Source organism: Gasterosteus aculeatus, chromosome 2, assembly GCF_964276395.1.
Source record: "Gasterosteus aculeatus chromosome 2, fGasAcu3.hap1.1, whole genome shotgun sequence".
Lineage (NCBI taxonomy): Eukaryota > Metazoa > Chordata > Actinopteri > Perciformes > Gasterosteidae > Gasterosteus > Gasterosteus aculeatus.
Window position 1 is genome coordinate 1,219,263 of NC_135689.1, and position 25,796 is coordinate 1,245,058.

Sequence of the window (25,796 nt, forward strand, 5' to 3'; positions counted from 1 at the left end):
GTGACCAGCAGGGGGCGACTCCTCTGCTCCCATAGACGTCTATGAGGAAATGACTCTACTTCTCTGTAGTGACCAGCAGGGGGCGACTCCTCTGCTCCCATAGACGTCTATGAGGAAATGACTCTACTTCTCTGCAGTGACCAGCAGGGGGCGACTCCTCTGCTCCCATAGACGTCTATGAGGAAATGACTCTACTTCTCTGTAGTGACCAGCAGGGGGCGACTCCTCTGCTCCCATAGACGTCTATGAGGAAATGACTCTACTTCTCTGTAGTGACCAGCAGGGGGCGACTCCTCTGCTCCCATAGACGTCTATGAGGAAATGACTCTACTTCTCTGCAGTGACCAGCAGGGGGCGACTCCTCTGCTCCCATAGACGTCTATGAGGAAATGACTCTACTTCTCTGTAGTGACCAGCAGGGGGCGACTCCTCTGCTCCCATAGACGTCTATGAGGAAATGACTCTACTTCTCTGTAGTGACCAGCAGGGGGCGACTCCTCTGCTCCCATAGACGTCTATGAGGAAATGACTCTACTTCTCTGTAGTGACCAGCAGGGGGCGACTCCTCTGCTCCCATAGACGTCTATGAGGAAATGACTCTACTTCTCTTTTGATTTATTCCCTCAGTAAACATTGTAAACATGAGTTTATGGTCTCAGTCTGTAGTTTCAGGTCTTCTTCAACACAGCATGATGTTAATTTAGTGAACTATGGTCCATTTAGAGTCAAACAGGCCGTAAAGAAGGGAGCGCTTTAGGGCGGGGCTACACGCTGATTGACAGGTCTCTTCCACGTGTTGTGTTCTTGTCTTACAACTTTAACACTGTGCTTTGACTTAATGAAAGTTGATTGTAAACTTATTAAACAAGGTTCACTTCCTAAAGGCGCCATGATGCTCGCTCGCTTCGGACACGTTTGGGATCATCATCTCCTTCCTTTGTCCAATGGGGACGCAGCGCTTCAGGGTTCAGTGTGTGTGTGTGTGTCTGCCGTCTGCCTCCCATTCTGTGTTGCCTTGGGTGTCAGTGAGGGGGATATATTGACATTAAAGCAATTCATTGGGCTCGTTGAGGACGAGGGGAACAAAAAGTGTGACGCGCGACGGCCTTTTTCAACAAAACCGCGTCTCACAAATAGGATCATCTGTCGGCAGCAAAGTGTCTGGGAGTGAATTCCTTTGGCTGCAGGTGAGGTGATATTACACAAATGACTACTTCCGTGACGCTGTGCTCAGCGGAACGAGGGGGAACATTATGCGTCCTTGAGATGTGAGTTTTCATCAACTAGAGACACTTCCGTATCTTAAAATAGCGGCCGCATTACGAGGCGATAACTCGCTGTCCGTTTTGACGTTAACTAGTGTTTCTTTCCCTCTGATTCAACATTATCTGCCTTCGGAGAAACGTCTTCCTCGGGGGGGGGGGGGGGGGGTCGTGTGATGAGACTCAGCGGCGTCCGACCGCCTCCAGAGAGCATCGCTTACGTTCAGGACTCGCTGCAGGCGAAGCCAGCGAGCGGCGAAGAGGTGCGTCTCTGCCTCTGACGGGACGCGCCGTTAAACAGGAAGTTCTGACGCTGGATGCATGTGGCTGCTTTATATAATAGCCCCCCCGCCCCGCCCCGCCCCCCCCCCCCCGGGGCTGTTAGGGCCCGTTTAGGTCTCTTTCCCTGTGTAAACATAAATTAGCCATTGAACAAATTGAACAAACCATCGAATGCGCACAAGCCGAAGGCGCTCTGCCAACCGCCTGCATCTCGCTCACCGCCGTCGCTCTTTCATCGGAGCTAATTAGGCGTTTTACTTAATCACCTGCCCCCCCCCTCGGCCCCCAGGCCCCCCCATGCAGTTTCTTTATGGGTGAAGACAGCCATCATTAACCTCCAGTCTCCTCGGTGCGTTCTCTCCGTAAGACATCCTGTGACATCACTTCCTGTCTCATATTTAATTCTTTTCTTGAAGAGAATCCTGCTGCTTTCATTTTCTTTAAAACCCTTTCTCTACATTTACGATTTATATACATATACATACACTTACATATGTATATATATATATATATATATATATATATATATATATATATATATATATATATATATATATACATATAAGACATATGGCATTATGGCCTATTACTCCGGCGTTACTTTTATTCCTGTAAAGTAGTTCTTGTTTTTGTGCTCACTGCATCTCTCTGTGTTCGTCCTTCTCCTCGCTGTACGCAGGTGTGTGTGTGTGTGTGTGTGTGTGTGTGTGTGTGTGTGTGTGTGTGTGTGCGTGTGTGTGTGTGTGTGTGTGTCATCAGGGCAGAGAGCTTGTCTCCATTCATTTTTAATGAGCGATGAGTCTGTGTTGCCCCCCCATTAATAGAGAATTAGCCCGTCCATCAGCCAGCACATGAAACGCCCTGTTCTCTGCACAGCGGGGGGGCAGCTAATGACGCGGCAATAACTGACAATAAGCCAGAGAGCCGGTGGGGGGGGCACGGGGGGGGGTGGGGGGTAAGGGAGCCCTTCAGCACTCAACACTGTCAACGTGAGGCAATGAGGCCGAACTACAAGCGCTCTGGTTTCACTGGGATTCATTAGCATGAGACTTAGCGACGTGATGCTACATCTGTGTGTTAAAGGAATTAGTTCCCTTTTTTTTATCAGTTATGATCTTGAATAGATTTGCCAGAACATGAACATTGGCATGAGGGTTGATGACCAGGTAGGTCTGTTAGTGTGACGATGACGGCGAGGAACATGTTGGAGGCGTGGCCTGATTAAGCGGGTAGTTGACTGAGGTCTTTGTAGCACCAACGGTTCCATTAGGAACTATTTCTTAGGACCACTGGTGTCGCACAGCTCGCGCTGCAGTGATAGATCGTTCCACTCACTTTATAAGACTGATGAAGGAATTTATGAAAAATTATAATAATAATAATTATCAGTGTGAGCATAATTGTAACATGCCCAGTACGGTGGCCCTGAAGTGCAAAACACAACGGCATTAACTTCTTACGGAAAGGGGAGGGCCTTATAGCAGAGGACCCTTCTGATTGGAGAGACGGACTGACTGTCTTTTAACAGGAAACGATACGGGACCGGGGGGGGGGGGAGGGGAGGGACGCCGCGGACGCTACGGCCGACACGGCTCGGGGACCGGAGTCCGAATCCTTGGCGTGAGGAATTGGATGTGTGGCTTGAAAGTGACTGTCAGGCTCAATGTTAAAAGACAGACAGTCCGTCTGTCCAATCAGAAGGGTCCTCTGCTATAAGGCCCTCCCCTTTCCGTGAGAAGTTAATGCCGTTGTGTTTTGCACTTCAGAGCCACCGTGCCAGAGCCTACCTGCCCTCTATTAAGTTATATATATATATATATATATATATATATATATATATATATATATATATATATATAAATATATATATATATATATATATATATATACCGCTCCTCATCAAGTCGCTTCTTACAGCCAGTAATGAAAAAGGAATCGTTTCTCCGTGAACCTCCTGCATGGGCACGTGCTCACATCACCCTGCAAGGTCTGTGTGTGTAGGTCTGTGTGTAGGTGTGTGTGTAGGTCTGTGTGTAGGTGTGTGTGTAGGTCTGTGTGTGTGCGTTGCAGCATTTGTAAAACCATGATTTGTAATGAAAACATGGATAAACAAACCGAAGCTTTGTCGAGTCGCTGGCAAATGTCTGCGTTTCTGTGCAGAGACGGAATGAACGCCAATGAGCCACACGCGTGTGCGCGTGTGCGTGTGTCTATTGTTGTACTTTCCTGAAGGACGTTCTTTGAATGTTTTGTCTCCTCTTCATGCAGCCGGACTTTTAGGTCATGATGATTCTTCGCTGCACTAACAAAAGCTTTTCTACAACAAATGACTAAAAGGAGGATTTTTTACGTCTGGGTGGAAATAAAGGAAGTGGTTATAATAATGGACGTTATTCTTGTGCTGGTTTGAGTCGTGTTAATGTAACGTCAAATGTACATTTAATTACTGTGCGTTATCTGAAAGGCCTCTTCATTCGTGTTTTGGGACGACCACCTTTATATTCTGTGCATCCGCAGTATTCAGTCAGTGATGACGTCAACAACCAATCAGTTTTTAGATCAACGGGAGGAGGAGGAGCTACTAGCGTTAGCTACTTCGCTTACGTTGTGATGCATTCAGGCTCTGCTCAGTGAACATGACAACTTTAAAACGTTATCAACATGTGTTCATGTTCGGTACGATTTTATCTTGATGATAAACTAGAAAAATTCCAGAAGTTTCCACATGATTCTGAAATGGAAATTAGAGAATAATTGTGGTCTGTTTGCCCTCCTCATCCAAGATCCAAGCACTTTGTTTTACACCATTAAATCATTAGAATAATTTGACATATAGTCATTTTTATCAGTACAAATACAATTTTGTTTTAAAAAGCACCTTTTTTAGAAGGAAGGTAAAAGGAAAGAATGTTATGTTATGATATCACAGCGGTTGAGATGAGCAGATCTGCTCCTTTCTTCGGCCTTTAAAACACGAGCAGCGCCAGCGGGCTCAGCGCTCCTGGTTGGTAGGAAGTCGTCCAAATATCCCGATGGAGCAAATAGATGGTTTGTCTCAGCAGCAGAGTGGAAGGACTGATTTGGTTATAGATCCGCCCGAAGGAAATCAATACTTAGCCAAGTGGAGGCCGAAACATTTGCCCCTCAGGGATCAATACGTCACAAACACACTGGAAACGTCTCAGTGATCGTTGTCAAACACGCTTTCATTTAAACTACAAAACACCAGCAGTACTTCAATTAGATTATTAGCTTTGGTTATTATTTGTGACCAGTCGCCGGAGGAAGGAAACACGCTGTAATCCGCTCAGCCGTGTGTCGGCTGATGGGCAAACTGTTCACACGCGTGTGCGTGTGTGTCGGCTGATGGGCAGACTGTTCACACGCGTGTGTGCGTGTGTGTCGGCACGCATGTTAAAAAGCAATCCACCGTCACACAGCAGGGATAAAAACAAACAAGGACATCTGTGCACATTTAAGCCCCAAATCCTTTTTGAGAAGAAATCCTCCCGAGGAAAAGACACGAGACAAAAACCAGCGATGTTTGGAGGATTTATTCTTCTTCACACATGAAAAGATGCACGCGGTCCTACGTGGAGCTCGTGTGTGGAAGCAGTGGACGGTCACCTGCTGTTTGTTTGTCTGTCGCATCTTCGTCTTTGTCCCTATAAGCGGTCGCCATCTTTGTTTTTATTGGTCGCCATCTTTGTTTCAGACTAACTAGAACCCCGAGATGTAAAATAGGATAAACCTCAACTTGACCCTCTGTATGTAGCCTCACATTTCTGTCGACTGGTTCAGTAACGAACCCGCAAACATCTGTGTTTTGACTCCTTTCGTTTCTGAGAGCTTGTTTTTCAAGATGTCAGCTCCTCTCCCCGCCGCTGCGTTCCCACACAGGATCACACGAGTGACGGCGTGTGCGACTCGGGGAGAAACTAGAGACTGAACACGGAGAGCAGAGCGAGGCGGCGGAGGGCAGATCAACTGGTGGCATGTGTTCAAACACCAGGTAGAAAACACAGAGAGACATTCAATAAGTCTCCGTGTTCAAATGTCAGGCCTCCGGCTATTTATGGGCGCTCTAATTAAACCGTCCACCGGGCCTCCCTCCCTCTCTCGGTTTCTCACATGACCCTCTTTCTCGCCCTTTGCTCCTCTCTCTCCTTCTTCTTTCTCCACTAATTTCATTCCTCTCGTTCCTTTCTCCATCTCGCAGCCAGCAGTCAGCGCGGAGTCGGCGGGGGGGGTCACGGTCCAACAGGGGCTTGTGGGATTGACTCTTACAGGAGCCTAAACTGACGCCATTAAACTCTGTCTCGCCCCATCAGCACGGGGATGGGGACGCACAAACAAACACACACAAACAAACACACACACACTGTCGGCTGGTTTACTCTCGGGGAAGCGGTTTCCATGGCGACTCCAGATGCAGCATCACCCTCCTCCTCCTCCTCCTCCGTACTGGTGATCTAAGCTTTAAATCATCTCTGGGCAGGAAGTCCTCCAGAGGACGAGTCGCACACGGCCAATAAAACCTTATTTGTATGGAAATGTTATTCACTGTTTAAAGATGAAAAAGGTCACTTTGCACTATAAATTTCTGCCACGTGAAGATTGTAGACGTTAGAGAAGAAGTGGACGTCGCCACTGTGGCGTCACCTTTCCGCTTGTGGAGTCAGTTTGGCCGTCGCCATCCAGGTTTTCATCCATCCAGGTTTTCATCCATCTAGGTTTTCATCCATCCAGGTTTTAATCCATCCAGGTTTTCATCCATCTAGGTTTTCATCCATCCAGGTTTTCATCCATCCAGGTTTTCATCCATCTAGGTTTTCATCCATCCAGGTTTTCATCCATCCAGGTTTTAATCCATCCAGGTTTTCATCCATCTAGGTTTTCATCCATCCAGGTTTTCATCCATCCAGGTTTTCATCCATCCAGGTTTTCATCCATCCAGGTTTTCATCCATCCAGGTTTTTATCCATCCAGATTTTCATCCATCCAGGTTTTCATCCATCCAGATTTTCATCCATCCACGTTTTCATCCATCCAGGTTTTCATCCATCCAGGTTTTCATCCATCTAGGTTTTCATCCATCCAGGTTTTCATTCATCCATCCATGGTAACCAATCAACCAAAACGTGTGTGCTGCAACGCGCTGCTGATAATGAGAGGACGATGATGATGAGGAGGAGGAGAATGATGATGGTGATGATGAGGAGGAGGAGGAGGAGGAGGATGATGAGGAGGAGGAGTATGATGATGATGATGATGATGATGAGGAGGAGGAGGAGGAGGATGATGATGAGGATGATGATGAAGTTGCAGTAATTCAGCCATAATCCTCGCTGATTAATCTCCACAAAGATAGATGAAGGTGCAGCCCCGTATTTCCATCTCAGGAGCTTTACGGCTTCATGGCGACAGTTTGTTCCACCTTTGGTTCAAAGGTTGTTGTGATGTCGTGGGACTTAAAGGGTGAGACCTTGAAAACTCATCATCTACTCTGAGGATGGTTCAGGTGAACATGTGCAGAAGAAGAGAAGGAGAAACATCCTGAAACACTCGGATATCAACATCTTTTTAGATGTGAACGTGAATGGAATATATGAACCATTGATTTAAGCAGAATACTTGGTAGATGTAAAAAGAAGGCCACGCCCCCTCAGCGGCCGCTACATCAGCTACGGTCGCTAATTTTGCTAAATAGTCATATTTCTGTGTTCCGTTTTGACGTAGGCAGGTGTGTGTCTGTGTGTGTTTGTGTGTCCTGGGTTATGTCGAACAACGAGGAACATTTTGGAACATTTTGTTTGGTTAACAACTCTGTTCGTTTGTACTTCGTTTGCTCAAACAAAGAAACAAGAAGGTCCTCAAACCACCGCGTAGGGTTATGGAGATGTGGTTGCTTCTCACATAGAGGCGTTTACACAGAGATTCACATTTCGTCCCGTTAGAGAAACCGCGTACCTCGGTATTTATGGGCCTTTCTTCATGATGTGCAACGTTGACAAATGGCCCAAGATGAAAGGCAGAAGACTGATGAAGTGGAGCCTCAGCAGTCAGGATCCATCATATTGGAAGGAGAAAGGGAGGGAGGGTTGTGACGAATTGAGACAAGTCCAATTGGCGTCAATCCGCCTGATAAAGAGAATGAGATTCATGGAAAAACAACGTCTCTGTGAGTTTTCAGAAGGGTCGATGGAGAGACGGGCTGCTCCAGCGTGACACCAACCGCCCCCACGGGACGACACTTTGACGCCCCCCGTCTTCTTTATGGTGACAAACGGTCGCTTTACCTTTTCAAAGCATAACGGGAGTTATTTGAGTTTGAGACCAGCAGAGGACCTTTCTGGGTTTGTCTTGATCTTCTCCGGTTGCCACTAAACTGATTGGTCACAAAACTCCCGGATCAAACCACCACAGAAGAAGAGGGTAGGATCCTAATTGACTATCGTTGATGAAGCATATTGATGGATACAGATCCCATATCTGGACTGAGGAGGTCCGTCTGTTAGAGACCTGTCAATCAGCGTGTAGCCCCCGCCCTATGTGTGTGTATATACTGTAGATATACGTATTTAAGCGTGCCTATCCTGTCAGGTGGAGGTGAGGTATTCACATTATACTTATGTCCCCTGAGGAGTCCTTTTGTTTGTGTTGGTTTTCGACACAGAGCCTAATTGGTTTTGGGGGTTCGGACAGGAATCTTGCGTGTGTGTGTGGACTTGTGCGTTGATGAATTTGTGTGCGTGAAGCTCTCTGTCTCTTCTCCTAAGCAGATATTTCATCCTCTTTTGTTGCATAATTCATGTCCATACTTTTCACAGCACAACACCCGGCCTCTTCTTCTACTCTATTAAGATCTCCATAATGAAACGTGTCACAGTGTAGCAGATCTGTTTTCATGTTGCGGCTGAAGGAGCAGATAGCGTCCGTATCAGTGGAGAGCGGAGCTCGGATCGGTCAGGAGACACCCGTTGGCCCGTCAACGTGATGAAGCTCAGCCAGGAGATGATCTCGTGATGAAGGGTTCTGTTTAAAGCACCACGCATAGCGAGGATAGCGAGCCTCGGAGAGCCGTTAGCTCCCTCGAAGTCATCGCAGCGCGAACGCGTTTAATTGGGTTTGGTGGGGAGAGGCGGTAGTTTGCTGTCGTTAATTATTCGCGGCTAAATTAACTGTTCAGGTCTGTCAGCTGAGTGCATTGTGGCGTTCTTTGCGTCAGGCACCTGGCGCCTACACGAAGGGGGGAGTGAAGCAGGAAAGAAAAGCTTAACCGTGGTACGAGCTCATCACGCAAACAAAATGCGCAGAACTTTTCATAAAAACACCTCCTGCTTTATGGTCTGTTTGACTCCAAATCAGGAATCAGGAAACATTTATTAGCCAAAATATGTCAAACATACAAATGGACCATCAGTCACTAAATGAACAACACATGTTGTGTTGAAGAAGACTTGAAACTAGAGACTGAGACTATAAACTCATGTTTACAATGTTTACTGAGGGAATAAATCAAGAGAGAAGTAGAGTCATTTCCTCATAGACGTCTATGGGAGCAGAGGAGTCGCCCCCTGCTGGTCACTACAGAGAAGTAGAGTCATTTCCTCATAGACGTCTATGGGAGCAGAGGAGTCGCCCCCTGCTGGTCACTACAGAGAAGTAGAGTCATTTCCTCATAGACGTCTATGGGAGCAGAGGAGTCGCCCCCTGCTGGTCACTACAGAGAAGTAGAGTCATTTCCTCATAGACGTCTATGGGAGCAGAGGAGTCGCCCCCTGCTGGTCACTACAGAGAAGTAGAGTCATTTCCTCATAGACGTCTATGGGAGCAGAGGAGTCGCCCCCTGCTGGTCACTACAGAGAAGTAGAGTCATTTCCTCATAGACGTCTATGGGAGCAGAGGAGTCGCCCCCTGCTGGTCACTGCATAGAATGCAGCTTTAACAGAGGAAGTAATGACTTCAATATACTTGAAATGCTTCCTGTACTCGCTTTGCGTCGTGATGAAAAGGAGGCGAGAAGAGAGAGTGAGTTCTGACAGCATCTGCTGATTCCCGTGAGGTGACATATCAGCCTCCTCACCGCGCACCTCCGTGCTCAGCCCGAGCGAGGAGTTAGGAAACACCAGGCGAGGATGATGTGAGCGGAGAGAGAGGAAGAGGACAGAGAAGCTCAGACAAAGAGAGCCGAGAGTCAGAATGTGGGACAGCGAGCAGAGAGAGCCGAGAGGCCGGGGGGGGGGAGGCAGTGCATGAATAAACTACAATCTGACAGATTGTCACAATACTAAGAACAAGACTCCAATACAAGAACCTGCCTAAAAGCGCTGATACGGAAGCGACGCATAAGGAAGCGTAATAGTAGCAGTCTTTGGGTTTTAGAGGTAAAATGTGTTCTTCATTCATTCTTATGAAGTACTTGTTTGGAAAGACAGCGCCCCCAGTGATTATTCAGGCACAGATGGGTACTGCAGCACGGCCAGAGCGGCTTAAAATACCCCCCCCCCCCCCCCAGGGCTGCAAGGAGGTCAGCGATACATCTGTAAGACCGACCCGCCTCTGATGGACCCGGCCTCGGGTCCCCCCCCCCCCCCCCTGTACTTTTGGCTGAGAGGGTGCCGATCAGAACCGCCGGTGCTTTCTCACAGCGGAGGCGGGGTTGAAAAGGAATATGCGATTACAGGTGTTTTATTTAGAGGATGAAAGAGAGCGAGAAAGAAAAAGGAGGAGAAGAAAGGCGGCGAGAAGGGCAGAACTTCTCTTTGTTGCCACTTCAAAGGCGACACGCAGGCGTCCACAGCCCTTCAGTCGGGGCTCGATGGAGGAATCAGGCGTGAATATGGAGGCGCGGCGGCTCCCTCCGTGGAAACGCGGGTCTTGTGAAGGTTGTGGAACGTGGCCACAAGCCAGTTAGTGAACCATAGTGATGCTGCTCCCGCAGACTGTGAGGGAGAGGTGGACGTCGTCATGGCGACGTCACTCAGCTGCCTCGGGTTCCGGTGACTTCGCGGGCGCCATCTTGGACTACGGCCTCCACACACACACACACACACGGCTCTAATAGAATAATGAGAAACCTCTGTGGGTTGTATTTTTAGAGGCTTTGCTCATCCAGGCACAATGGCGCTCGGCTTCATTCCCCAGCTTCCCTTCTCATGCCCTCAAACCACTGCGTTGCCGCGGTGATGAAGACGTCGCTATTTTTTTTTTCAATGCAATGGAGACAAGCGGTGGAAATAGTGATAACGCCAGTGTTTGCATTCTGCTGCATGTCGGCGTGCCTCCTCCTTGATTTCCTGCTTCCTGCATGTGTGCGTTCCCTCAGCCTACACACACACACACACACACACACCTCCCATCAGCCCCTGGGGGCTGCAGATGACGGCACATTGTTGCTCTGCAGCCTGCCAGCGGCCTCACAGGTCTATTCTGGGCTGCCGGTGACCCGGCGGACCCGGTTCTTACCGGCGAGGGTTTGATGTGCAGCGCGGTGTCTCTCTCTCTCTCTCTCTCTCTCTCTCGTCCATCATCTCTTGTTGTTTCTTTTCTTGCTGTGTCACTTCAAAGTTCATAGTTTCACTTTCTGCTTAAGCTTTCTGTCCTGTCTCCTCTGTCCTCTCTGTCCTCTCTGTCTCCTCTGTCTCCTCTGTCCTCTCTGTCCTCCCTGTGAAGTTGTCTCCTCGTTCTGATTGGCCCATCTTGATTCCTGATGTGTGGCGTCCCCCGTCGGGTGGAGAAGAGGCAGTGAGTCCACGCTGGAGGGGGATGCGGCTCGAAGGCAGATCAGATCACATGAGCCACATTTCGCCCCAATTAATTGTGTTAGTCGGAGCGTGAAAGTCCAGCGTTCGCTCGCTGGCAGCGAGGAGGGGGGGTGGGGCGGGGGGCAGGTCCGCCTCACACAGCTGGTGACTCTAATGCGCGTCGGGGTCCATCACATTTACGCCAAACGGGTTGTTTTGGAAGCCGGTGGCGGAATGTCGTGTGAGGCCCCCTGGGGGGCTCCGGGTTATTGCCAACGTAATCGTATGGAACTAAACAACGGAGCCAGTGCTGCCCCCCCCCCACCCCGATGATGGAATACAAAGATGATTTTAATACAGTTAGAAAACAAAACCACCCGACAGCTCAGATGCTTCATTCTCTAAGTGAAGTTTCTTTTTTTGTTTTATAGATTTTTACATTTTTTAACCTTCCCGTTAAAGATCAGCCTGCAGCCACGTAGCACAGAGGCTAATCTAGCGTGAGCATTTGTCCGAAGGCTTTTTTACCCCGAGAGACTTGAAATTTGCTTTATTATATCAGGCGACTATTTATATTGCAATGTTGTTTGGGGCTTGGACTCCATCCTGGACCAGCGGCCGGGACCACTAGAGAATAAGTTGCTCCAACCTCCTGATATGCCCGGTTCTGCTGTAGATTGGAGGTGGGGGGCAACTCACAGCAAAAGAACAGGAGGGAAGGAGGAGAACAGTTTTTAACGTTTTCCTGCACCGATGCGATTGGCTTACGGTAACGACGCCCACGTCTGGTTGGCTGGTGCTACCCGACCCCGCCCCTAATCAGCTGGCCGTGGGCCCCCCAGGGAGAGAGGAGGCCCCCAGGGAACAGCACAGCATGTCCAGTCTTCCTGAGCTTCATTACTCTGGTACTGGCTCTGTCTCACACACACACACACACACACACAGACACACACACACACACAGACACACACACACACACACACCTTAAACACATGGACACGAACCTTCTGCTTCGATCGCAGCCACTTAGAAGCTCTAGTATGTCAACAGTTGCTCCCACATGTTCACGCTGCTCTGAAATGGAAAAGCTCTCAGCTCGACTGCAGATGTTTACTCAGAACGTCCTCACTGGAACACGAGTCCTCGTTGGGCCGAGTGGCGGAGACGTGAAGTCATGTGACCCTGCCGGAGTTCCCTCGCAGCCTCACAATAAGCGACGGTGGCGCTAAATGACCTGTAATACATCACGCGGAGCTTCTGACCTGTGGATTGTCTCGGCCTCGGCTGTCTGACGGAGTCCTGAAATCACCTAAACGTGGAGCAACAAACTCCACCTCAGTGGATCCGTCGACAACGTTTTTTTCCGCTGGGATCGAGTTCTCTTAAAAATGGGATTTAAAATAAATGTTATGCTCTCCGTTGACACCAATTAGTTTGCAGAACCGTCAGCGAGCAGAAAGTGAGGAATTATTTATTTGATGGGGGGGGGGTCCAACAGGTCAGCCATGAAGAAGACTCTCCTGAGCAGCAGACACCAAACACACACACCATTCAGTGCGTGTCTCTGTGTGCGTGTGTGTGCGCGTGCACACAATCAGTTTGTGTTGACTGTATATTCTTTCTCCTGCAGCGTTGACGTGTTTTGACAGGGAGATTGGACGCAGCACACACAGCTCAGTGGAAGGAATGTCAGTGTGTGTCCACTGTAGCTGTGTGTGTGTGTGTGTGTGTGTGTGTGTGTGTGTGTGTGTGTGTGTGTGTGTGTGTGTGTGTGTGTGTGTGTGTGTGTGGACCCCGGCCAAAGAAGGACTAGTCTAAGGCGTCTGGGAGCTTCTCCTCTTCAGAGGTTAGTGTGAGGCTGTAAGTGCCGGTTGGGATGCGTAAGGAAATCAAACGGCGTGAAGCTCTTCACCACATTGAGCAGATGTTGCGTGTCTGAGCGACGCAGCTTCTCTTCCTGGTCTCCTGACCGCCCGTTTGTCTATGGAGTACTCGTGACGTACGACAACGCTGAGTTATTAGGGGAAGAGGTACATTGTTTGTCTATGAGGCGATAACCTTAAAGCTGCATTCTCTGTAGTGACCAGCAGGGGGCGACTCCTCTGCTCCCATAGACGTCTATGAGGAAATGACTCTACTTCTCTGTAGTGACCAGCAGGGGGCGACTCCTCTGCTCCCATAGACGTCTATGAGGAAATGACTCTACTTCTCTGTAGTGACCAGCAGGGGGCGACTCCTCTGCTCCCATAGACGTCTATGAGGAAATGACTCTACTTCTCTGTAGTGACCAGCAGGGGGCGACTCCTCTGCTCCCATAGACGTCTATGAGGAAATGACTCTACTTCTCTGTAGTGACCAGCAGGGGGCGACTCCTCTGCTCCCATAGACGTCTATGAGGAAATTACTCTACTTCTCTGTAGTGACCAGCAGGGGGCGACTCCTCTGCTCCCATAGACGTCTATGAGGAAATGACTCTACTTCTCTGTAGTGACCAGCAGGGGGCGACTCCTCTGCTCCCATAGACGTCTATGAGGAAATGACTCTACTTCTCTGTAGTGACCAGCAGGGGGCGACTCCTCTGCTCCCATAGACGTCTATGAGGAAATGACTCTACTTCTCTGTAGTGACCAGCAGGGGGCGACTCCTCTGCTCCCATAGACGTCTATGAGGAAATGACTCTACTTCTCTGCAGTGACCAGCAGGGGGCGACTCCTCTGCTCCCATAGACGTCTATGAGGAAATGACTCTACTTCTCTCTTGATTTATTCCCTCAGTAAACGTTGTAAACATGAGTTTATGGTCTTAATCTCTAGTTTCACGTCTTCTTCAACACAACATGATGTTAATTTAGTGACTGATGGTCCGTTTAGAGTCAAACAGACCATAAAGCAGGGGACGCTTAAGGGCGGGGCCACACGCTGATTGACAGGTCTCACGAGAGGAAAACAGTGTCTCTACGTCGTGCTCAGTCCAGATGTGGTCACTTCTCGTTCACGGGCGGCTAAAAGTCCGGCTGCCGATGGCTGTAATCCAAGATGGTGGGACGGTGAACATGGAAGCTCCGCCCTTGATCTAAAGAACCTGAAGAAGCTCTTTAGCTGATGTTGTTTGTAAATGTGTGCACACGTGCGGAAGGTGTGTTTCTGTGTTCGTGTGTCGGGGGGGGGATTAGTATCAGCAGCATTAGCAGTGATGTGTAATGATTTGTGATGCCTGGATTCACAGATCTTCATCATCCTCATCAGCTGATCCCATTACAGCGCAGACGCTTTAGATCCTCTGTGTGTGTGTGTGTGTGTGTGTGTGTGTTACATAACATGCCAGTAGGTGGACGTGTCACAAACTCAGATGAGGGTTTCTCTCCTTCAGTCATTGCCGTGGTGGAATGCGTTTAATGCGTTTTTACGCTATTTAAGTCTCGCTGCGTTTCATCAGCCTCTCGTCCTCTGAAGGACTTGTCCTCTCGTCCTCTGAAGGGCTTGTCTTCTCGTCCTCTGAAGGACTTGTCCGCTCGTCCTTTGAAGGACTTGTCTTCTCGTCCTCTGAAGGACTTGTCCGCTCGTCCTCTGAAGGACTTGTCCTCTGAAGGGCTTGTCTTCTCGTCCTCTGAAGGACTTGTCCGCTCGTCCTCTGAAGGACTTGTCTTCTCGTCCTCTGAAGGGCTTGTCCTCTGAAGGACTTGTCCTCTGTCCTCTGAAGGACTCGTCCTCTCGTCTTCTCAAGGACTCGTCCTCTGTCCTCTGAAGGACTTGTCTTCTCGTCCTCTGAAGGACTCGTCCTCTGTCCTCTGAAGGACATGTCTTCTCGTCCTCTGAAGGACTCGTCCTCTGTCCTCTGAAGGACTTGTCTTCTCGTCCTCTGAAGGACTCGTCCTCTGTCCTCTGAAGGACTTGTCTTCTCGTCCTCTGAAGGTCACTTTTACGTTTGACGTTGAGGGAGAAACAGGCTCCGCCTCCTTTCTGCTCTCACAGATCAATAAATGAAATGTACGATTAGGTGAGTCTTTCCCTTTGAACGAGGTGCTTTAATACTACTTATATTTCCTAATGATTCCTAATGAGTCTGCAGAACGCTGGTTCTTCATCCTCGTTACTTTATTATTATTAAAGAATACCATCACTCACTTGACTTTAATGGTTTAGGGTGAAGCTAATTCTTCTGACCCTTAACCTTTACCCCCATTGTGATAGGCTCCTCCCACCTCAATCAATCAGCAGCCTGTCGGGAGAACGAGTCCTCTTCCCACTGTGGAGGTCTGTTGTTGTTTGTTGTTGTTGTTTACTCAAGTAGCAGCGAGTCAGAGGGTTGTTTGGTGTCAAACAGCATCTCTCTCCCTTACTGTCGTAACACAAGCAAACAGAGCTCATAAATACAGGAGGTGGTGGTGCAGGTGCAGCAGAGCCGGTTGGGGGTGTTTCCCGGGTGGAGCGCAGTGAACACTTGTGTATTTACAGTGACACTCTTTACTTCTCGCACCCACACGGCCAAACAAAAACACCTACGTGCCCCCCCCCCCCCCCCCCCTCGCTGTCTGCGCTGCCTTGTTTTGCCTCTCTGTTGTGAGTCATTTGAGCACAAACACACACACACACACACACACACACACACACACACACACACAGGTGAATGTTTCCAGTGTTCCAATGTTTTTTAAAACCTTTTTTTACCTACTAGGCCCCCTGGGGGGCTCCTGTGCCTCCATCCACCTGTTATCTCTGCCTCCTGAAGCTTTCCCCTCACTGCCCAGGCACACACACACACACACACACACACACACACACACACACACACACACACGCACGCACACGCACGCACGCACGCACGCACACACACACACACACACACACACACGCACGCACACGCACACACACACACACACACACACACGCGCACATGCACACGCACATGCACACGCACACGCACACACGGACACACACACACACACACTAGTCTGGCCAGGCGGTGAAGTAGGACAGGAGCCGTTGAGACGCCTCTCTTGAGTTTCTGCGATGCCCTACTTTTTTTTTAGCGGCCTACTTCTCTCCACTGGCGCTCACAACAGCTACCTGAGCCACGCCCCCCCACACACACTGAGCCACGCCCACAAACACTGAGCCACGCCCTGTTAACGCTTGGATTCTTTCCCCTGAAAACCCAGAGGCCGCAATAGAGAGGCATGTTTGGAAAAATGACAACTAGACGGCTGCAACTCCTAAACCGAACGGTCCTTGAACACATCACGGATGTCAAACCTTTTCTCCATTTCTTCTTTTTTAGTTTCCGAGCTCCTCAGTGAAACGATGGCGTCATGATTGAAGCTTGGACTGAACATCTGTGGTAGACGCCTGTCAACATGTTTATTGTTTCAAATCCATTGTTTCACTTTTTATTTAATCGTCCGCGTAATTCAACACGTGTTGTCATGATTTATAGCTGTATTATTCTACACGTGTTTCCATACAGGAGCACAGCTGATGTGTATTTCGGGCTCCTGGATGTCGGGCGGAGGTGTCCTCCCCCTCCCCCCTCCTCCCCCAACACCCCCGCCAGAGTCGCTCACACATCACCGCAGTCGACGACGCCTCGCCGGACACTGATGAGCGCGCTCAATAAGTCGGGGCAGCGTGAAAAACGTGTGTGTGATGAGCCAATAATCTCCCGCCGGAGATGAACCATCTGACAGACGTCTCTCTCCCTCTCTCCCCCCTCTCCCCCTCCCTCTGATAAACAGACCACGTGTTTTCTAACTGGAGCTTTGAACCTCTAAGAGATGAAGTAGCTGTGAACTCTCTTCTTTAAGCAGATGTTCTCCCCTGATGAGACAGATTAGCGATGGATGCTAACGGCCACCGCTAATGGGCAAACGTAGCAGCGAGCTAATGTAACCCTTTTAACCGCGGTGACATGTCACTCGGTATGCTGCTCAACCTCTCAGCGGCGACCCCCCCCCCGCTGTGTCTCCATGACAACAACATCAAAGTGAGAGTAAGAGGCAGCTTTGGTGTGAGACATGAAACATCTGTAGAATAATAGATCTTCAAATGTTGGCTTCTTGTGTCTTTTATGCAGTTCTTCATGTAACGATGTAGAATCCAACGCGCTCGTGTCGGGTGGGTGGTCCCTGTGACCAGTACCAGCACACACTCTGGGGTCTCTGTGACCGTGATGAGGAGATTTCACATCTTCAAACGCCCCCCCCCCCTTTCTATCAATCTCCATCTGAGGGGGGGGGGGGGGGCCTCAGAAGAGCTCCGCCTCCTTTTCTTCAGTCACTCGTGTCTTTTCTTTCCAGATTAGCGTTTCCTTCTCTTCCTCTTCCTTTAATGTTGTGTGAGATCTGTTCTGGGACCAGCCGACCGGTGACCCCCCCCCCCCCCCCCTTTCTGACCTTTCCTTTCTTCTCTCGGCCTCCGGCGTTATCTCCACTCACAGAACCATTGCTTTTCATCTCTGAGCATGGACCCAGCGGGGGGGCTGAGTGTAGATTGGCAGTACGAACCACCTCAACGCGTCCTGTGAATCAGCTGAGCTTTGGCTTGATGTGCGACGTCGTTCATATTTAGATGTTGTGAAGCTCCTCCTCTTCTGGTTGTTGTGTTTGCACTTCCTGTCGATAGCAGCTCGCTAATCGCTAATCACAGAAGCACACGCACACACACAAGAGGAGCTTGTGAAGGAGTCACTGGCTATTAATCACCGATGTGCCGGTGTGTGTGTGTGTGTGTGTGTGTGTGTGTGTGGGGGGGGGGGGCACCAGGTGTTTATGCATTATAACCCCCAGCGACTCGGGAGGGGCTGAGTGCCTCCAGCATCGTAATTCATTCTGATTTTCACTGTTTTAAAAAGTAAAACATAATGCAAAATCAATATGGCCACAAATAAATAAATGCATGGGGGGGTGAGGGGGGATGGGGGGGGGGCACATATACGTACACTGTGGACCAACCACGAGTCATAAAGTATATTAGTGTATAGAAATAGATTCCCAGATGCATCGGTTGTGAAGCTGATGACAGGTGTGACCTTTCCTCCGTGTGTGTGTGTGCGTGTGTGTGTGCGTGTGCATGTGTGTGTGTGTGCGTGTGTGCATGTATGTGTGTGTGCGTGTGTGTGCGTGTGCGTGTGTGCGTGTCGGCCTCCCTGTGTTCTTTCTCTCCGTCGCCTCCATCACTCACATCCGAGTTTCTCGATGCTCAATGAGGAGAAAGTGTGTTTGAGTGAATGTTTTAATTCACACGGACAACAACAAACAGTGAGAAACGCATCGAATCGTCTCCGTTGTTTTCCATTGTGTTCTCTGTGAGAAACACGGCGTTCATTCACAACAGGTAGAGCAGCTCCGAGGTGCCTCCTCAGCAGTACGCGGGTCAGAAATAGCACTGCGGGCTGAAATGCAGCCGCAGCACTTTTCTAACGCTGCGACGTCACGTAGCAAAAGGACGCGTTTACTTTGATAAATACCTCCGTTTTCACATGGCGCTAAAGGGACGAGTCGGCCTCGTGTCTCGTGACTCTCCTGGTCCTGGTCTCGACTTGGTCTTACCCCAGAGGCTCTCGGGGACATTTCCCTGTGAGTCCATCGATGAGGTTTGGACGGGCGTAGTCGGCAGAGCCCCCACCTCTCCGCCTCGCCGCATTCAGGGCTCCTGCTGACGAGTTCCGGCGCCCTTTGATTGGTGTGCAATGATTCCTGCAGGAGACGGTTCTGTGAGCCCTCAAATGTCCACGTTGCCTCAACCAAACTTCGCTCTGAACTACGATCTGTCGTGATAACGGTCGGCGGGGTGGAAGCGCCTTACTCTTCTTTGATTGACGTCTCTCCTGCGATGAACATTTTAATGCCGACTCCTTTTCAATTAGAGCTGATGATGAAGGACTCGAATGAGTTGGTCCTCGGACAGAATGACTATCGTTGGACCTTCTGAACTCTTGTAATAAGGACACTCGTAAAGCAATCAGTTCCGTGAGTTAAGTTATGCCTGGTGTCTAATTAGAACAGAGAACTCCCCTAATGAAATATGTGACGTTCGGACATCAAGGATAAATCAGAAGGGATGAAGCGATAGTGGAAGTCGGCTCGGAATACAGATAACTTCGCTTTTATGAAACGAAGACATCTTTATCCAACAAAAGTGACGGAGCTGTTGTAAAGTCATTCAGCGATTCATTAACGTCTTTGTAGGAGCACAAATTCAAAGATACTAATCTACGACACAACTTGTAATACGACCCCCCAGACGGATACGATTCTTAAGGGTCAAACGCCGTTTTAGCTGCAACGCATCTCCCGACTCCATCAGTAGTTCCCGTACGTAGCTAACGTACGTTAGCATGCCGATGGGTGACCCATCAGGATCGATAGCAGAGTCCATGCCGCCCGTCAGGCTCAGAGGGGTTTACATGTGTCCCTCAGGCTCACACGTCCCTCTCAGACCTTTACGAACACTTTGCTGTAAATACGTCTTATAATAGTTCCAGAGAATAGATCGGATCAGAACCTTCTGCGTATTAGCATCCACGCTATCGCTATCTCCTCCTCGGCCTACAGGGGTACCTGCTCGTCCTCTGCACCTCCTTCCTTCCTTCTTTCCCGCGGTGACATTTGTGGGGGGGGGGGTCGATTACGGATGGTTCTCCCCGGTATCATCGGATCTGCTTCCATCGGAGTGACTGGCCATGAAATGTCAGATGAGCGTGCAGATGGATGGACGCTGGAGGGTTAAAGACCCGGAGAAACCGTCTTTCACTCGGCTGAACCCAAAGCAGCTCCAGCGGCCCGTGACGGGTCGCCCAATGAAAATGACGGATCGCATCTACTCGCCGGTGTGTTTTTTATTTTGTTACGAGGCATCATCATCTGTGGAGGTGGAGTTGTGAATATCACAGGAGAAATAAGTGTATTTTCTCAATAAATGTCTTGGCCCTTGATATTTTTGTCAAGCCGGACTCATGAATCTCATATTTCGGATTGTTACAATTTATAACATTTCGGCAAAATCATATTATATTTCTCTAAATCAAGGTTCACGCATTGTCCTGGTGCAAAGTATGACGGTAGAATATGTTGTATGTGATGTTGTGATATACCACCTTCTCACACCCAAACACATCTTCAGGTATTAAGACAGTTTTTAATGCCTGTAAGGCTTCAACTATGGACTACAAATTAAAGTATGGACAATTTGTGACCATCTCCCGTTCTTAACCAAAGACTTGAAGCCTACAAAGATACTCTGTTGTTGATTGCACGGTCACATGACTTCACATTAGACCACAAAGGAGCTCCACTTCCATCTGATTTAGACTCTTTTTAAGATTCGCCAGACGTTCACTGACCTGTTTTATATCAGACAACTAAACTCTAACGTGTCTTCAGCTGGTATTAAACACAGACCTTAAACCAAACCAAAAATTAACCCAAGAAAGATTCTTAATTAGAGACGAGGGAACAGGACGTGCAACGCCGACTCATTTGCTATGAATAGAATCTCCAGTCGCTGTCTGTGGTGCTGAAGCTTCTTAGCACCTGACGGAAACAACTAAACAAATACATCCCTAGATAATGATTAGTTCTCATTTGTACTTGTGAAGTCATCTTGAGAATTCAAGAGAAGCATCCCGACACAATCAACACAACCTGTATTCACGTTCTCGCTGGGCGTGCAGACCCGTGGGCGAAGGTTAGAACGCATCATGCTTCTCTGCATTTTTATTATAGCTGAGCTCAAACGTTTACGCTGTCATGGTTGTGTACAATTCACCTTCTTGACCCAACATCACGTGACCGGCCATCCTCACAGATCCACGTGTCCTCAGGCTTCTGTGAGGACAGCACTTAGTCCCCTCTGTGACCCCCCACCAGTGCCCCCGAAGCCTTATTAATATGACCCACAGAGACCTTCAACAACTTGTGACAACCCTCACCTGTCCACTGACCCGTGTGGATGGACCTGCTGCGTTTGTCTGTGTCTCAGGATTCATGTATATATATATATATATATATATATAGTTATGCACATACGTATACGTATACAGTATAAATACAGAGCGAGAGATCCGGTTGTATTACAGTTAGCTTCGTTAGCGGCCGTTAGCACAAGGTGAAGTGATTCTCGCTGAAGTGGAGAAAAACACAATAACCCCGTAACAAGGATTCTACGGGTAAACATGGATGTTTGTTTCATCCGAGCAGAAACCTCCAGTTGGGAGATTTGGTTCTTGTTGTCTCCATTTCAAAGATTCCCTCTCTGGAACCTTAACAAGGAGCACTTGATTTCTTCCACTTCATCACAAGCCGTCACTTGCACCTAAACTTTTGCATGGAAATATCAATTAACCCGGAGTTGAAGCGACATGCTCTAGAATTTAAACGCTGTAATTCAAATTTCATGCAAAAGAGGAGAGAAACAAAAGAGCTCTGCTATCAGAACTATCGGTGCATAAATAGTAAATGTAGTAGATGTCGTGTACACGTGTAAATTATTCTGCTCCCTTTATCTGTTTCTCAGACATCCACCTTCAGTGAAGTCCTTATCTCACACACACACACACACACACACACACACACACACACAGGTGTCACATGCAGCGCTTCTTCTCTCTAATGTGTGCGAGCCGGTCTTATCTGGGTGGAGCGGCGAGGTGATGCTATCACCAGACGCCGGCCGGCTCCACCTGAGGGGCAGCGGCAGATTGACTGTGGAGCTGGAGGGGGGGGGGGGGCTCCGTCCGATAGGGTCCCACTAAAGATGAATGACGATTCTTCCTCCCTCGTCATGGAAACATGCTGCGGAGGGAGGGAGGGGGGAGGGAGGGGGTTAGGGAGGGGGCGTGGGAGGGAGGGAGGGAGGGAGGGGGCGAGGGAGCCTCCGGCCCGCCGGTGGGCTCTTCTTGCCTAATTTGGGTAGAAAGGCTGTTAAAGTTGTGGGTAAGTCGACACTTTGCGCGTGTGGAAACCGTCCGCCACCTAAACGGCTTCACATTGAGCTCCGTCCTGCTGGAACCTGTGAGCATCTGAGCTCACTCTCTTCATCCAACCCGCCGTGACAGAGAGGATCATTAAAGCAGCGCCACCAGCTCGACTTTCTGAGCAGAATAGTGTTCGTTTATGGAGCTCCGTCACAGAGGAACGTCTTCTAGAGAAAAAAAGGTCTCAGTTCAGCCAGAAAATGCAGATGTTTCCTCTTAACTGTGGTGCTACTTGTACTTATAAAGCTCCCGGATCAGACGTCCCAATGGAATTTATTTACAGCCGTTGGTATTGAAAATCTGTAATGTAAATAAACCGCAAACTCATGTTCATGGTCTGTTTGACTCTGAAAGGACCAGAATTTACTAAAAGAACAAAGTTTTATTTTTACACACACATTTAGCTTGAACGTGTAAGACGCTTCATTTAGATTTATTGTATTTATGTTTGGATGTATTCATTAGATTTATTGGAACATTTTACATAATTATACGTAAAGCCAGATGCTGAAAGGGTTTTCGTTTCAGGTTTATTTGAAGTCAGTTCCAATAAATTTAGCAGAACTCTTGCTTAGAGAAGAACAGGAACAAACGACCTGAACTGTTCACCCGTGAATGAAGAATGAGGTCTATTATGAATAAAGGTGGCTTTTTCAGCTCAAGTCCTGGTCTCAGCTTTTGAAGTTCTCCTGCTTTTATTTCCACCGTTAATTCCTGAACACTTCATACTTACACAGAGGGGGCCGGGGGGTTAAAACAGTTATTATAATAGTGTTTTCCGTCTTCGAGGTTTCAAGCTTTTGACTTGCAAATATTTCAGATTGCATTGTGCTTAATGACGTCTCCTCTTCTGTGAAAGGTTAATAGTCTCTCCCTCTCTCTCTCTTTACTTTCTGCTTTATTTGTGATTACGTATACAAACTACACCGCATTCTGTTTTAGAGGTTTAGCTTTAAGCTCTGTGTGTGTGTGTGTGTGTGTGTGTGTGTGTGTGTGTGTAATTGTGTGTGAGAACAATGTCACAAGATGAGACGTTAGGCTCAGTGTCTCCTCCCCGCCTCACAGGTACGGAGACATGGTCCCTAAGACAATCGCGGGGAAGATCTTCGGCTCCATCTGCTCTCTGAGCGGCGTGCTGGTCATCGCGCTGCCCGTCCCCGTCATCGTGTCCAACTTCAGCCGCATCTACCACCAGAACCAGAGGGCCGACAAGCGGCGGGCGCAGAAGATGCAGGTGAGAAGAAACGTCCCCTTTATTCAGCTTCAGCTGTACCTGTGATATTCTGTGCTGGTGATATCATATCGTGGTGATATTGTATGGTTATATCATATGGTGATATCGTATGGTGATATCAAATCGTGGTGATATCGTATTGTGGTGATATCGTATGGTGATAACGTACCATGGTGATATCGTATGGTGATATCGTATGGTAATATTGTGTCATGGTGATATCGTATGGTAATATTGTGTCATGGTGATATCGTATGGTAATATTGTGTCATGGTGATATCGTATGGTGATAACGCACTGTGGTGATATCGTATGGTGATATCGTATGGTGATAACGCACTGTGGTGATATCGTATGGTGATATCGTATGGTGATATCGTATGGTGATATCGTATGGTGATATCGAATGGTGATATCGTATGGTGATATCGTATGGTGATATCGTATGGTGATAACGCACTGTGGTGATATCGTATGGTAATATCGTATGGTGATATCGTATGGTGATATCGTATGGTGATATCGTATGGTGATATCGTATGGTGATAACGCACTGTGGTGATATCGTATGGTAATATTGTGTCATGGTGATATCGTATGGTGATAACGCACTGTGGTGATATCGTATGGTAATATCAAATCGTGGTGATATCGTATGATGATATCGTATCATGGTGATATCGTATGGTGATATCGTATTGTGGTGATATTGTTTTGGTGCACAGTCGAACCCACCGGCGGCATGACTGCTCTGGTTGTCCTGAGATGGAAGGTGCTGTGTTTGTGTTTGTTTGAGCAGACATGGACACTCTGGCACATGTTGCCAGAGTCCATCCACATCTCGCATTGCTTCCTCTCACACCTGCTCCTTCAGTGCCCCCCCTCCCCCTCCCCTCTGTGATTACCTCCATCCATCTCGCCGCACGTGCTCTCCGGCTGCAGTTTAAATCGACCTTGAGTCCAGCGGTTCGACCGCGGCCTGACCGCTGTCCGCTCTTAACTAACCGTGACCGAGTGTTCCCGCCAAAGACGGGAGGGGAAATGATCAAGGTTGAAAAAAAGTCAGGCAGGATGTTTATTGTTGACGTGGGGAAGAGAGAGAGAAGAGGGGAGGGGGGGAAGGGGGAGAAGGGGGAGAAGGGGGCAGAGCCGGGGGCGACGTGTGTCCTCACGCTGCATTATTTTTCCTGAAATAGCCATCACCCAGATGAGGTGCTGGCCGGGAGGAGGACGTCTGTCCGTCTGCACTTCCTTTAGTCCAACCTCCTGACCTTGGTCCCCCGTCCCGCCTCCCTCAGTGTTCCTCCTCCCAGCACGCGGCGTGCGGTGCAGCCTTAACCCAAACTTTGTGTTGCAAATGTGATGTTTGACTTGGAGCGCTTCGGAATGTTTGTGGACATCTCGTTAAGATCATCACATCGGAGGACGGCTTGAATGTTGTGCGTTGGTGGTGGACACGTGGGACATTGTTTGATACGTCTCTCACTTTTACTGCCTGTCTGTCATCCTACTCACCAGTTGAAATGGAAAATATCCAGAGATTGATGAGCTGCTGATTGACACTGGTTTGGTTTCAGAGTTCCGTTACGTGACAAACAGACTTATGAATAAAGAACTAAAAATAAACATTGAGTTTATGAATAAAAAAAAAATCTTTTTCCAATTAAATGTAGAGTACAAAGTAATCTTTTCCATTGTTCTCAGCAGAACGTCTGATCAAAGAGCTAAACTATTAACTGTGACATATTAGCTGTTCATCAATCAACAAAAGAATTACCAGAATGACTCTTTTACTCCACTTTCAAAGCCTCTGAGGGGCCTCAGCCGACCTCACGTCACCTCCTCCGGTGTGTGATCGAGCCACCGGCGGCGTGCGCCCCCCCCCCACCCCCCCCCCCACTGCCAAGGACAGCTGGGGCCTCTAAAGTACCGCCGAGTCACGACGGACGCCACATCCGCGCCGCATCCTTCAGCAACCGGCTGCACAACACGTAGTGTTCTTTAACGCTCCGCAACCTCAGTGACATGTGACCAACCGCTCAGCCGCCGCCGCCGGTCGTCTGCCGGAGCGCCGCGTCATCAGCGCTTTGTTGTGTTTCCGGGAAAAAAATCCCTTCTTCTGTTTCGTGAGAGTGAAAGTGGGACAGACGTTGATCAGGAAGCAGGAAGCAGCTTAATGTTCTAACATTTATTATTATTAGAGTCATTTTATGTCAAATGAAGGCTGTTTGGAACATTTTCACAGACGATGTTGTCAGCTGATCCCCGACGGATATTTAGTAGTATTTACATTCATGTTATTTA

The 25,796-nt window shown here is 48.6% G+C and overlaps 1 protein-coding gene across 2 annotated transcripts in view; it reads left to right on the forward strand.

Annotated features, from left to right (window-relative positions):
• Positions 1-25,796, forward strand: part of LOC120828718 (A-type voltage-gated potassium channel KCND3) — a 57,732-nt gene that overhangs the window by 19,741 nt on the left and 12,195 nt on the right. For both annotated transcript variants that reach the window (XM_040192238.2, XM_040192241.2), the window contains exon 3: positions 23,324-23,492. In XM_040192238.2, the coding sequence (XP_040048172.1) occupies positions 23,324-23,492 (169 nt within the window). The remainder of the gene's footprint in view (positions 1-23,323; positions 23,493-25,796) is intronic.